General features: G+C 35.6%; 1 protein-coding gene across 1 annotated transcript; it reads right to left on the bottom strand.

Annotated features, from left to right (window-relative positions):
• Nucleotides 1-7,840: 7,840 nt before the first annotated feature.
• On the bottom strand, nucleotides 7,841-14,554 carry LOC146139201 (uncharacterized). The gene is made up of 6 exons (XM_083391921.1): nucleotides 14,181-14,554; nucleotides 11,430-11,561; nucleotides 10,823-10,989; nucleotides 9,560-9,671; nucleotides 8,631-8,837; nucleotides 7,841-8,240 (listed from the first exon to the last, which is right to left on the bottom strand). The coding sequence occupies exons 1-6, from the start codon at nucleotides 14,543-14,545 to the stop codon at nucleotides 8,090-8,092; spliced, it is 1,134 nt and encodes a 377-aa protein (XP_083248047.1). The 5' UTR covers nucleotides 14,546-14,554; the 3' UTR covers nucleotides 7,841-8,089.
• Between the last annotated feature and the right edge of the window lie 475 nt (nucleotides 14,555-15,029).

The raw sequence follows: 15,029 nt of genomic DNA, 5'->3' as shown, positions 1-15,029 counted from the left end.
ATCAATGGTCAACTTGTCATGCGATTTTAGATTAATTCCTTACTAAAAATGCAGCAAGTAAAACACGAACAAAAGTAGAGGAACGTACCATAATTAAATCCGTCTTGGTCTTGACAAATGACGTTTTCTGCGCTTTCGCATGACCTGGAAAATATTGACACTGTTACTTGTTGCCTATAGCCTTCTTTACAAACGAGTGCTTCTCAACCTGTTTTACCACGTTATCCTATTATAACGTTCAAACTTAGCAAGCTACTTTTATTGAGAAATTTTAAAAGGAAATGCGGCAAAAATTACGGATAAGTTTTTGAATTTTAAAATAAACCGTAGCAAACGCAATGATTAATACACAAACAGAGCACACTTTTTGCCTCCTGATTTTGAAACGTTTCAGAATATTTATTATTTTCAACAGTTAGATCTCAGTGTTGTAAAAACTCGAGTCACTGTGTTTAAGTGACTTGACTTGTCTTGGTTTTAAAAAATTAATCTCTTAGGCAAATAACTTGATTTTGACTCAAGTAATTAAGCCAAGTGACTTAAGCTCAAACTAAGTCTTTTTTCTTTTAATATTTGATTATAAATTTGAATGATTAATCTCAAGATTTGCACGTAAAACTAATATATTGCCACATGTTAAGTTAGTGCTCATAATTAGACGAGTTTATCATTTTTAGTTGATTAGCGTTTTAGTTTTATAACAGTGATTTGACTTGAAGTTGACTTGCTCTAATAACGGCTTGACTGGGACTTGACCTGGACAACTAGTGACTTGGACTGGGCCTCGACTTAATATCTCCCTTGACTTGTACTTATGTTATCTCACTAACATCTTAAGAAGGTGTGAAAAATTTTCTCCGATACGTGTTACCTTTACAAAACAAAAACATTGCTGAAATCGCAAACTTAAGTACAAAAAATGGCATTCTTTGCGGAAATTTACCTTATGTTTGTTTGCGGTGGGGCTCCATCCATGAAAAGAGTGATTTCAGCAAAACTTTTCGGAAAGACAAACTCTCGTGTCGAATCAATGTTTACTTATTTTGTCTTGACACTTGAAAATTAAAAAAGGCTCTTCTGAAATCCACAATGACCTCTTCAGGCATATTTTCATACAGTGCTAATTTTATTTTTGAAACTTAAATATATAAACAAAACAACAATGACTTATTACACTTAGTTATTTAAACTAGGGATGTCCCATAATATCGAATCGGAGCTGAAACATGATGCTAAGTGGCAGTGTTAGTAATCGTCCGATACTATTAGCTGGTGGAATAATAACTTGAGCTAATTACACTTTTTAACGAAGAAAGTAAAACAAAAAAATATATAAAACTTATTAGTTTAGTCAACCTTTTGGCCTCGGTACTAACCTAGATTTTCACAACACATGTTTACAACGTAAACTGAGAATCGACGCTTAAAGAGACAAAAGTTATTTTCAATTAGAATTAAGCAGGGGGAGTTTGCCGAAAACTTCAAGTTGTTCAGATCGATTGCAAGAGAGCTAAAGCCAGGCTTAACTCAAGACCTTTTGATAATAGCTCGCCCTGTCGCACCTATAGGCATACCACACATATACAGACCAGGCCGAATCCAGGGGGGTACGTACCCCTAAACTGGATATTTTGACTATTTTAAATACGTAGGCTACATACAAAAAACGATTCTGTGTGTTATTGTTCTAGTATTATTCATAAAACGGTTTAATTGCTGATGTAATGCTTAGCATTATGCCTGGTAACAACAGATTATATCCTGGTTCTATTATGTCTATACGCCTATTTGGCAAATTGTTTTAACTCATAAACGTCCTGCGTCTCTTCGCACCCTTGGAACTAAGTTTTGGCAATTAAACGATATAAAGGCGGTTCTTGCTTTGCGCAAATCGATAACATATTAATAATGTAGATTTTGTACTGTATTAAAAGTAACACCTCTGCGCCCTTAAATTCACGTTAAGGTGTAACTTTGGTACATTACGTTTGTGTTGTCAAGTGCAATTAATTCACGGACATGACTTAAGATAATTTTATAGTAACTTGACTAGAACTTAAGTCATTTGCACAAATGACTTAACCTAAATTATTTTCAGTGTCCTTGGGAGACAAATTATCGCAAAGAGAAGGTATGATAGCCCTAGAATAAAAACCATATGGCAACCCTGGCCATAACAAATGCTTCTTATCGTAAACATTCTATAAAAAATTACATTTTGTTACATTATTCGCAAAGCAACGCTAAAGCAGTGTTCTCAACCATTGGGTCTGCGTCGCCGTATAATTTGGTTTGGTTGTCGGCTACAGTAGCTTACATGGTTAGATTTGTTTAGATCGTCCAACAGCAAAATTTCACCGAGAAAAATTTAAAAAAAATCAAAGACATGGCTAATTTTAACTAAATTCGAACTTGTATAGGCTAATTCCTTATGGTTTGTTCACTTACAAAAAGTTTTGTGAAGAACATTGTGTCGCCAAAGCTTTGCTGTTATTTCTAACGCTTAGTATTTGGGTCGTGGCGAAAAAAGGTTGAAAAACACTCCGCTAAAGCCTGAAAAAAGCTGTATTATCTAAGTAAGTTCAAAAACAAAAAACAACTGCGCCTAATTGTGTGGTGACCCGTACTAATGCAAAAAGTGCCAGTTCGCTATTGGGGTATCGAAAACGCAAAACGCCGATATCGATTGAACGTTGTCTCCAACCCAAACAATTAAACTTCGGCGGTGAACCTGGCTATTTTTAGCCATTTGCCAGCCGGGTTTCGCAATAGCAGGGCTTTTTAGCGAATCCGTTCACATTAGGTAAGTGGTTCAGAAAATCTTTTCCCTGGTATACAGTTTTTTTATTTCTCAAAATATTGGAAATCTCATTACTTTATAAAATAAGAAAAGAAAGCAAGGTATGATGAATAGTATATCACCCAATTATTACACATTTTCACCAGTTTATATAATGAAAAGTAGTTTTAAACTTTCTTTTTGACCCCAATTTGAGAACCAGTGCCTTAAAGAATGTTATCATGTTGTTGTTTTGATTGTATGTTTTGAATAACTGTCTGTAAACGTATGCTTAACGTCTTGTGATATCACAATGGCCTAGTTCTTTTTTTTAAGTAACAACACTTTCAGTTTAATTTGCAGTTTTGAAAAACTACTTTATTATGGATAAATTACACTTTGAAAGCTATTAAGTCTTTGTACAGGAAAGATTTTCCTTTTCGTTGCTTAACGATTACTCCCTAATTTTTTTCTTAGGAATTTAACCTATCGTGGAAATATTGGTTTTAAATCTTGCAATTATGGGAAATCGTTACGGATTACCGCCAAGCGAGAAAGGCACTTTTCTGCGAACTCGCAAATTCACGCAAACTCCGCATTCCGTCTCGAAATTTCCTAAGTGCGAAACGTTAAACGAAATCCCGCCTTCGTCAATTTACGCCCCCATATTTTCCGATCAATTTTCTGCATAATCCAAAGGTTAATAGACGTTGAATTCCGCCATCTTGCTCGAATAAATAAATCTCAACTCTTAAAATGCTATGGCCGTACACCTGCTGTATGTTGTGCGTTTTTTTTATAGGATTTGTTCGTTATTTAACAAATAGTGAAAAAAGTTTTAACTAAAAAACACTGTTTCTTTGTTCTATTAGCCTCACGTCTATATAATATGGAGCAATTTGCTAAAATCATAACTAAATTTCCAACAAAGTTCAAGATTCTATTTCAAAGTGTAATGTAATTACATGTAATAATCAATAACAACAAACTGCATTTCTAAGTTTTAACTTAAAAAGGTTAAGTTAAATCCACCTGCCTTTTTACTATGAATACACTCAAATTCTTCCAAAAATCTAATCAAGCTAGCAGCACACAGGGTAAAAATTACCACACAATTAGTAAAAAATATATCCTTTCAGCAAAAACGCCTTAAACATCTGACGTCAATAATTCCAAACCCATTTTTTCCAAATATAGTTTAATAAAGCTGTCAGCAAAAAACGCCTTAAAGCTCTGGCAGCATTCGACCAATACCACTTTTTCCGAGTATAATCTAATGAAGCTTTCAGTACATAGGATAAAAAGCACGCTAAAAAACGAAAAAAATAAAACCTTTAAGCAAAAAACGCCTTAAAATTCTGGCAGCTTTAATTCAAAACAAAATTATTTCCAAGTATAATCTAATAAAGATATCAGCAAACAGAGTTAAAATGCACACACAGAACCTGACAAATACAGCCTACAAGCGAAGAAATGCCTTAAGCATCTGACAGCAATAATTCAAAATCCAATTTGAAAATCTAATAAAGCTATCATTACATCGGGTATAAAATCACACTGAAAACCTAAAAAATAAAGCAAATAAACGCCTTAAACGCCTAACAGCATTAATCTAAAACCCAAGTTTTTTTAAGTTTAATCTAATAAAGCTTTTAGCACACAGGATAAAAAATACACTAAAAACTGTAAAAAGTACAGCCTTAAAGAAAAACGCCTTAAACATATGACAGCAAAATCCAAAATCCAATTTTGTAATCTAATAAAGCTTTTAGCACAACGGGTAAAAAAACACACTGAAAACCTGAAAAATTACAGCCTTTTAGTAAAAAAACGCCTTGAAAGTGTGACAGTATACATCCAAGACCCTATCAGACAAGCAACAGCAGCGTTCAGCGTTCAGCGTTGAGCAGTAAAACAAGTAAAGGAGTGCGTTTTACGCGTAAGAGAGCACACCTTTGCGCGCCATGCCAGCAAAGCGCCAACGTCTCTGCTGCAAGCGATGGTTCGCATTACCAGGAGAGCGGGCGCTTTGTTGGCCTTGGCTGCATAATTCATGACGCCCAGGGCCGGGCGTAAAGGAAAAGTTAATCCTTGCTGGTTAAATATTCATTCCTGGAGGGGGTCAGCAATGCATTAAATTGTCCCTCCGCGAATTACCAAAGAAGCATTGAAAAACGGGAAAAAGGCTCCAGCCTGGGGAATAGGTTATAGCTGCATGGGCACTGGAATGACAGTTTATTGTTCATTATATCTCCCTGGTATAGTTGCGTTACATTAAAACGATGCCAAAGACGTGCAAAGGCCTGGCGTATACATTATTAAATACAGCACCCGGTGACTTTGGCCGCAGCTATTTCGGCGATAAGAAGCTTATGTACCTGCGCTGAATAGACCGTTCAGTTCTTGGACATGACTGCTGTAATTTGGGCCCAAAAAATACATACTTGCCGGTTTAAACAAACTATAAGAAATGCATTAGGAATATTAAAGCCCATACAGAAGTACGTAGCATTTTTAACGTTTCGAATATTTCTTTATTCATTTTCAATATATAAGAATTGTGTTTTCGTCTTTAAGCTACTTTTTACAAAGGTGTGAAGACACGTTGTAAAATCAATGTAAATCTAGTTGCTTCTGGTAAGAGCCTTGATAAATAAATAACCCGATAAAAAACATTATAGCAAATAGAATTTACAAACTCAGTTTTTTTTTAATAATCCATAACAAGTTTTTTAATAAAAGTACGCCTTAAGTATCGTTTTAGATGTTTTGCTGTTTTACCTGATCATAGATCAACTTCTTTTCGCGTCAAACTACACATTCGGCACCTTTGCTGACGCCATTTTTTCAAGCTGACTGAATGCACACTTCTCTCAACAGACGCTATCTTCTTTTCTGTATGTAAAAAACACGGCTTTCTTCTATGAAAGACTCTGCCATCTGAATGGCCGTTCGGAAAAATAAGTTACGAAAAACGGGATTTGTTTTAAAAAGTGTAAAGTGACTATTTTTAAATGACTTGATTAGACATTCTTTTGGGCAAAATTAATTGACTTGGAATCATTCATTGGGATATTTTCATTAAATAAGTTTCGATAAATGCGGAGTTTTTACTTCAAATTCTGCTTTGTAAAACAGTTGGCTCATGAGATTGTTACGTTTTTGTTTTGCTTGACTTGAACTTTAATTTCCAAATGAATTGACTGGGACTTGAGTCACTTCAAGACGACTTGTTTACACTGCTGTTGTCATGCTGTAGAATAATAATGGAATTGGCAAAGCGGATATTTTGGGTTTGTTTTCTGACGTTAAAAACACGAACCATGTTTGTGAAAAAGTGGTTTTGTTTTAAACTGAAAAACCGACTGTATCTAAATATCCCCTCATTCCACAAAAATATTCACTGCTTTACAATTACCTAAGGACTATCAAAACACCTTACGAATGTCAAGCTTAAAAGTACATTTTTTACCTAAAAAAGTGAAAAATTGGAATAAATCAACCATTTCCAAAAGCACGCTGTAGAACTTTTCGGACAAAGTTCCGTACACAAAATCTCATTCCCACAACCAAAATTTTATTTAGTTCTGCCAACGGGGGCGCAATATGCCAGTGTTCCCTTGGTCCCCATGTTCCATGGGTCCCGCACTTCGGCATAGATACCAGGGTGCGATTTGTTAAAATTTTTAACGCTTAAGTTACAGTGGGCGATAAAAAATAGATTTCAGTGATATGTAAATACATTAAAAAAGTGGTTTTGTTGTTAACTGAAAAACCGACACAGTCAATTGATAAAGTTGATTTGAATTGGCTAATTTAGAATATGAACTTAAAACGCAAAAATCAACAATTAAAAAAGGCTTTGTGCTTTTTCACAAGTTCCGTCTTGTTGTAAAACGGTCAACACGAATTTGTCACATATTTTGGCGACTGAATAACTTTTAACATAATAGTACGATTGAATACCGATTAACTGCTCTTCCAAGTTTAAGAAACCTTGTGTGCGATATGATACATAACACAAAAGCACGCAAAAGCTATTTGGCAAAAAGGAAAGCGCATTTTTTAAGACAACGCAAATTGGCAAATCGTTAAACAAGCTGGCCATTGAAAGTTGGAAACCCAGCAAAAAGTAAAAAGCAAAAAAATGAAATATCGTATTGCGCCTTATAATTGTCCGATAAATATTATTTCACTTTAATGACGATACTGATTTTTTTGGCAAACAGTAACGTCGTCCGTTCCGGTATCGAATGACGTAATTGGCTTGCTAACTTAAAACAAACATATTATTGCAAGATAAAATTTCCAAAAGTCACGTTAAACATATTTCTGAGCCATAACGTGTTTTAAAGATAAAACGTTTAGTTTGTTGACTTGCTGCTTTTTAGCGGTATATACTTTCTCAGATAAAAAAACGGCGCGAAGGATATAAAGTTCATCGCCTAAATCAGGGGTCGGGAACCTTTGGAGCTAAGTGAGCCATAAAAGTCAAATATTCTTGGTTGTATTTCCATGAGAGCCATATAATACTTTTTAACACTTATAGTTATAAATTAGCAAAAACTAGTAAATTGAACAGGGCCGTTGTTTTTGTTCTCATTTAAAGAAAGAACAAAACATAACATGCAAAAATTAATTAGCTAAGTTTGCACAACTTTGATTACAGAGTTCCGTTGAAGAATAGGAACTTTTGGACATGAAGAGATTCGCGCGAAGCGCCGAAATTGGCTACTATGTGTAATAAAAAGGAAATCTTAAAAATTTATTCAGATCGTGCTGTGAAACCATAGCTTACATTTATCTGCCAGCAAGATTATTTCATCAAAAGAGCCATATGACGTCATAAAAAGAGCCATAGGTTCCCGACCCTTGCGTTAAACATATAACTGAGCCACAAAGTGTTTTAAGGTTAAAACGTTCAATTTGTTAAGTTGCTGTTTTTTAGCCATTTATACTTTTCCAGATGAAAAGCAGCGCAAGGGATAAGTCCATTGTCAAAATACTCATTTAACTCAAAAACAGATCGGCACCGATGCTTAGAATCAGTCTTATACTAAAACGAACACATGCATGAAATATCGATTTCCGATAATATCATACATCCATATCAGAAGCGGAGTTCACAAACTCAGACTTTAAGTCAAAGTAGAAATCCATTTTAAGTTTGACCCGACGAAGCACGGTTGTACGAAAGCTTAACAAGAATACAATTTGTCGTTAAAGAAGCCACCTGTCTGTTTCGATTTTTCGCCCTTATTGAACGGGCCTGGGTTTGTACCAGCCTACTCTATTTACGTGTGTGATTCGCTACTGAGTTTGTTCGATATAGGAGGTGAGAAGCTTGTGAAAGACTTGGGATGCAGTTATGAAGGAGCATCTGTGCTGTGGATAGGGCTGGCTCAAGCAGGTGCACATCTGACCGTAGCGCCGCTCAATCTCAGGAAAGCCTTTCAAGAACCTGGAAAAAAAGTTTTTTTAATATTTTGAGCGTGAAACAACAGTGGAAAGTACAAAAGTATTGTTAAAGCCAAATAAAATTTATAAATGTACAAAGTAAATGTACAAACGACATTTAATGAGGTCAATGGCTTGAGTTAGATCACTGGTTTTAAATAATTTACGTGACTTAAGTCGTTTCGGTAAAAATGACTTGTCATTAAGTCGAAAGACTTGGGGTTTAAATTAAGTGTTTTCTTTCAACATTTTTTAAAATGAAACCGAGTAATTTTTTGATTTACGTTCGTAAAACAATTAGCTTGCTATATGTTGGAATTTTGAATACAGTGACATGAGCCCAATCGGTCAAGAGTAGCACATCCAAACCTAATGAAATTTGAAGGTATATTACCCTTTTAGCCTGCAAAGATACCAGTTAGCGATCCCACATGCGTGCAAGGAAGCATCAAACCCTAAACATCGCTTGTTGCCCGAGCAAATCCCCTTTAGTTCCTTGCAAGTTGCGTAAATCCGAGCGTTGAGAGATCTTCCGATCCACAAGTTGCCCATCGGGCCTGGACAATGCTCGTCCATGGAACAGGCAAGCTTCGAGAACATTCTGCCGGGGTAAAGATTATGAGTAGGTTTTTTTTAATATGCTAAAAATGTAAAAAAATAAGTAAAAAAAGTGTATACAGCGACAACCATTGCTCTAAGTTACAAAAGTTAAAGTTTTAAGTGCACTTAAGATACCTTTCTTAAATGACATAATTTGACAAAGTTTTTTGGGGGAAAATGGCTCGACTTTAAGTTCGTCGGACAAATGACTTGACTTAGACTTAACTTATTGCGTCAAAGAAAATGGGTTGAAATCAAGAGTTTTCATTCATTTTTTTTAATGAAATCGTTCAATTTTAATAGTTAATCGTTTTATTTTTAGGCTAATAACTTAACTTTAAGTTGACTTGTATGACAACTCCAAGTCAAATCACTGATATGAAAATTAAGCAATAAACTATTAAAAATACAAAAAGTCTAATTATAAGCAATAACTAAACTAAAAAAATACAAAAAACAACATGCAGCAATCTTATCGCTTTACGGGCAAAAAATGAGATAAACTCAATTTTACAATGAAATGTAAATGGAAACACTTAATTTAAACTTAAACCCTTTTGACTTAATTTCAACCCAAATATTTTTGTCTTAGTTAAGTCCAAGTCAAGTCATTTGGACAAAACACTTAAGTCGAACACTTAAGTCGAAGTCAAGTTAAGTAATTTGAAAACAGTCCTTGACTTAAGTCACTACAACACTTAGTTCTATTTAAACTTTACCGACCTTGAGTCGTTGTAGAACACCAGCGAATCGGCATCAGCCAGATGAACAACCCAATCGGAAGAAACCATTAAGTTGAGTCCAGATACATCTTCGAAAAGCAAATGCCTCTCCTCTGCAAAAATACGAGGATTTGCTTTAAGCGCACAACATACCATTACTACGCAAATGTTTTGACAGGGGTCATCAAACGGTATTTTTGAAGTGTCAGATAACTGTAATGCATGTGATCGCGGGCCGGAAATACTTTGTGTCGAACTTTATTAACTTGGTTAAACGAATCAAATCTACACAGCCATTTAACAAAACATTTAAAAACTACTATTTTCTTGAAATTGATAGGCATTAAATGTGAACCTGTATTTACACTGACTATACTTTTTAAAGCACAACGCCCCTGGACAAAAACTAGGCATTTTTCAACGTAAATTATATTATTTTAGCATAATATTTTACTGTTACAGAAGTTAAACACTACACCCCAACATTTTTTTAACAATTTATCATAAAAAATAAATGAATTTTTATTACGATTGTCGCAAACTGTCTCCTTATAAACATTGTAAAGGTGCTTGTAAGTACATTTGCGGTGTTTATCGTAGAAAGGCCATTTTTGTTAATCAATATATGCAACCTTGAAGAGGTTTCCACCCTTTAATGATGTTTTAATCAATATCAAGCACGTCATAAAACTTCATAACAAGGTTCACCTGGTTTGAGGTTGAAACTAAATTATTCTGTAGCCCTCCGACCATAACATTGTAATAACAAGAGTATTATTATAGCAATATAAATAAAAAAATGACGTTATTCGAGACTAAAAAGAGAATGGCAGTTTGTCTTTTTCGTGATAGACAAAGGCTATATAAAAAAATAATGGCATGGCCATTTTAAATTCGTCTTTTTTTATCTGTTTTTGTAGCAATTTAAAAAAAAGGTACCAACCAAATATTCGAAACAGCTTAGGCAGTGTGGTTTGTTAGATTTAGTTATATTTTTGAGCCAGTCTAATTTCCGTTTTCTTTTAACATTTTTTCCTGTCTTGTCGTAATTTTTAAAGGTACCAACCGAATATTCGAAACAGCTCAGCGGTGTGATTTGTAATTTTACTTTGTAATCCTAAGCCAGTTTAATAATGTTCTACTATTCTTGTCATAATGCTTAAAGGTAACAGCTGAGCAATGTAATTTGGAGTTTTTCTTTCTATTTCTGAGCCAGTTTAATATTTTTCTCCTGTTTTTGCAATAATCTTTAAAAGGTACGAACCAAATATTCGGAACAGCTTAGCGGTGTAGTAGGCGAGGCTGAGGGCCGCAAACACTGGGTCGTTAGATTCAGCCACAAGTTGCGCAAGATAATCTCCACTCGAGCAGTTCACGGTGGTTCCGTTGTCGTTACAGAATGTGCGGCCATTTATCCTGGCCACTATGTACCTGGAAATACCAAAGAAATTACTTTTGCATGCTTCAATCTTGTAAAAAAGTCCTTTTGAAATACTCAAGTCCATGTCATGTCATTTGGCAAATGACTTACGTCTCAAACAAGTCATTTGCCAAACGACTTAAATTCTAGATAAGTCATCTGCCAAACGATTTAAGACCTAAAAGCAGTCAAGTCATCCTTCAGTTCATTTGCCGAACGACTCAAGTCCAAGTCATGACATCCTGAACGCATATACAGGACTAGAGATGTCCGATGCGACATTTGATTCAGATACCGATACCCGATATGTTAGAGTTAGAGAAAAAGTATCGCGATCCAAAACCAATGACGTCATTGCAATGCCAAAAAAAATATATTGGATTCCATCCAAAGGCCGAAATTGGCACAAGATTTAAGAACAAAGGGAAACAAGTTGTTTTATGAATGTTACCTTATCGTGGTTTCGTTAACGCACGAAGCGAAAATATGCGGCACGCCTTCGATGCCTTTCAGCTTGGTGAGAAAGTGGATTTCACGTTTAGCGCTGTTGTACTTGTATCCGTTCTCAAGCGTCGGCGGATCTCTGTTGACACAAAAAAGAGAAATCAGACATTTTCAAGTTTTGTAATTTTTTTAATTTAAAAAAAGATTTGGGCTGAAAGCTTATTTAGCGGCAAGATTACGACAAAACTTTTAAATGATTTTAAACATATTGCAAAATGCTCTAAAAGGTCTACTGTAATACTTAAAGCAGAAAGCAGAAAAAGTTGTGCGGGAACTGAAAACCTCAAATACCTACCAACTCTAAAAACGATAGAGCAGACTTTATCGATTAGGCTAAACGTCTTTTTAGGGCAGGGGTCTGCAACCTTTCGCATGTAGTGTGCCAGTTTAGGAATAATTTCAAAATATCATCAACTCGCGTGCCAAGCATTTTTTTATGTTTGGATCCGGAGTCTGTTAAAAACAACCCCGGTCCGACTCCGGACAAATGTGCAATTTCATCAAGTCTCGAGTCCTGCTCAGACGTTAAAGCCCGTATTTCACCGATTTGCGTAACTAAAATTTGTTTGATATTCAGCAATTCACTCATGTGGGCCATGGAAAATATGCCACCAACTGCTATTCCACCTTAACAATTTACAGTTTGCTGCCTTATTAGTTTCGAAATTTGATACTGCGCATGCGCACACGTCGAACTCGGGTAGTTTTACCTAGTCTTATTCGAATCCGACTCCGCAGCCCTGATGTGATCTGACATCTAATTTACGAATGGTCTGACATCTAATTTACGTATCTTGGGAGACGCCATTAAACCCCATTTCATAAGTTAAATTCTGTAAAGATACCCAAGCCTGCAGAAAAAAAACGAACATAATACGCTGTCCCTGCTTTTTTAATAAACTTCGACGCTTTTCAGCAGATAGTTAGAAGACAGAAGTGTAAACTCAGTTTCGCTTTTAGATTGGTTTCTCAGTCGCACAAAAACACATGCTCTTACTTTTAATGTAGAATGCACTGCTCTAACGCAGTAAACATCACGCCAATTTTAGGGCATAGTGACGTAATACGAACGGTTAGTTGTTAGCAACAAGTCTATAACGCCCACAAAAAGTAATGTTAAATACAACAGTTAAGACACGAATTGGAAATGTGAGCAATCTTTTAGTTAGCGCTAGTTTTAGTCATAATAATGTTAATGATGTAGTAGTGATATAACGGTTGCACTTCTTAAGGTGATACAATGTGCGCATTAAATCATTTGGCGTGCCCAGGAATGGCACACGTGCCAAAAGCTTTTAAATAACTCCTAATAAAACGCAATAATCCGCAGTCTATTTCAAGCTAAATCATTACTTTTTTACTCAATGCATTATTATTGTTTTTGCTAAATGATTTTTCTTATTTTTTTTCAAACAATGCGGGGTGGTATTAAATGCTCGATTTATTTTACCAAAAACTTAAATCTTATAGCGATGCTCCGCAGGATGGCGTAAGAGATCCACTATGCCAATGCTTCCCAACCAGCGGATCGCAACCCATTGGTGGGCCGAGAAGCTATTTCAAGGGCTGGGTCGCGAAGCATTTCTAAATGTTACCGTTTTCTATTAAATCGAGGAATTATTGCATTATCTTTACGTAATATTTATGCAACAATATCACAAATACGGAACAATTAGATATGTTGTTGGCATTTACTATTTCAGTACGACGCCAGTTTGGTAAAGATGCAGGTTTTATGTTACTCTATTTGTTTTGACATATCTCATTGTAGGTCGCACAATAAAACTTGCATCAAAAGTGGGTCGCGAAGTTAAAAAGTTTGGGTTGCATTACACTATGCCATTTCATTGCTTTTACTGCTTGTAACGTTTCGTGCCGCCGAAAAATAAGATTTTTATGCGAAAGCTTTGCTGGTGCTAGATAGCGCTTTTCTCAAATAAAAACTATTTAAGCAAACGATGTGTAAAAAAAACAGCTCATAAAAAAACAATTACTGCTGTGTGCTATATTCACATTGCAAATGCAACGTAGAAGAGACATATCCTAAACTTATATTTATTAGATTTATTCATTAAGCGGGTGTTGAAAGACATCTAGCACTTGATTAGCTTTATTAAGTTTAAGACATCAAGCATTGTAGTCGTCTTTAACAATATTATAAAGGTTAATGTTGCAAAAACATATCCAAGGCCGACTTATTTGGGGAATATTGCCGCCTTCTAAAAACGATGCGTGGTATGTCGACACTTTTAAGTTTTACATTAACTTGCTATTAGCCTGTTAACTACAACAAACATTGGGAAAATTATGATATCAAGCAGTATTTAGAAAGCAACATTATGAGGACAAATGCAATAAGTGTGAACCAAGAATGAAAACAACACAAAGAATAGCATTGGACGGAGTTAAGGACACGTCAGTCCAACAATTATGGTAACGACATTTGCTTTAGTGAACCAGTCGTGTTTATGACGTCCCTTTAGTTTTATTTTAAACTAATGGAACAATAAATTGGGTTGAAAGGGTTTTAAAAAACTGACTTAGGGGTCGCGAAAACAAAAAGGCTGTAAAACATTGCTTTAAAGTTTAAATCATACCTATTTGAATATGGGCATGATAACCACCACCGACTCTTTATAAAGTACAAAAAAATTATATTGTGAAGGCCAACACAACAAAGCATAGGCTTTAAACTTACTTGTTTGCTGTTTTCACCACAACGGGTGTAATTTCGCCGTTGATTTTTACTTTTATGAAGGAAATTCCGCGGTTCCCTTTCATGTTTTCCTTAATCACTTGCGTCGTGTTGGGAATCTTGTCAAAATCGCTGCACGAAAAGTAGTCAGTCTTTTCGCGGTCGTACATCACTTTCCGTACGCTGCTCTCAGTAGTAGCTACTGGGCTGGTCAGCTCGTCTTTAGCATAACTTTTAACTAGGTGCTGCTGGCATTCAGAGTGCTGATTTTGCAGGGTGCGTAAAGTCAAGTGAGTGCTGTACATCAGGCAAAGCGTTGCTGTCAGAAACACAAGGCTACGCTTAGGTTTGGAACCAGCACTCGACATCTTGTTTCCAGCAGTTTTCCTACTAATGCTTAAAGCGACCACGGTTCTTGCTTTGCGTAGAAAAGCGCCCGCGGCGAAACTCTACGTCATCTAGTGATCGAGCAGGATTCTAAGGGAAGGTTTCTGGAGGCGATTAGATCTAAAACGCTGCAGTTATTTGTTGTGTGCAATTAATTAAACTGTCCCCTCCGCCAACGGCCTTTGCCTAGCTGGTAGAAACGAGTTGGTGGTCTACAATTTAGTTTTAGAGATTCGAGAGTTTCTTTCATATTATTAACAAATAAAACCTTAGGTATAAGCTACACAAAAACAGCTGCCGAAACGGAATCACTGCCTTTAAACTATTACAAATGATAAACCTATGGGATTATGAGCAATGGCTTAACTGAAAAAACAACAGAGAGCAAATTGATTGTTTTAAATGCAAAAAGGATAAATTACCGTATTTTTATTTAAAATGTTAAATGAAAACACTGCATGTTAA

The sequence above is a fragment of the Ascidiella aspersa genome, chromosome 6 (assembly GCF_963924565.1).
Source record: "Ascidiella aspersa chromosome 6, kaAscAspe10.2, whole genome shotgun sequence".
Taxonomy (NCBI): domain Eukaryota; kingdom Metazoa; phylum Chordata; class Ascidiacea; order Phlebobranchia; family Ascidiidae; genus Ascidiella; species Ascidiella aspersa.
The sequence above is the reverse complement of the archived record's forward strand: the minus strand, read 5'-3'. Positions and strand labels throughout refer to the sequence as shown.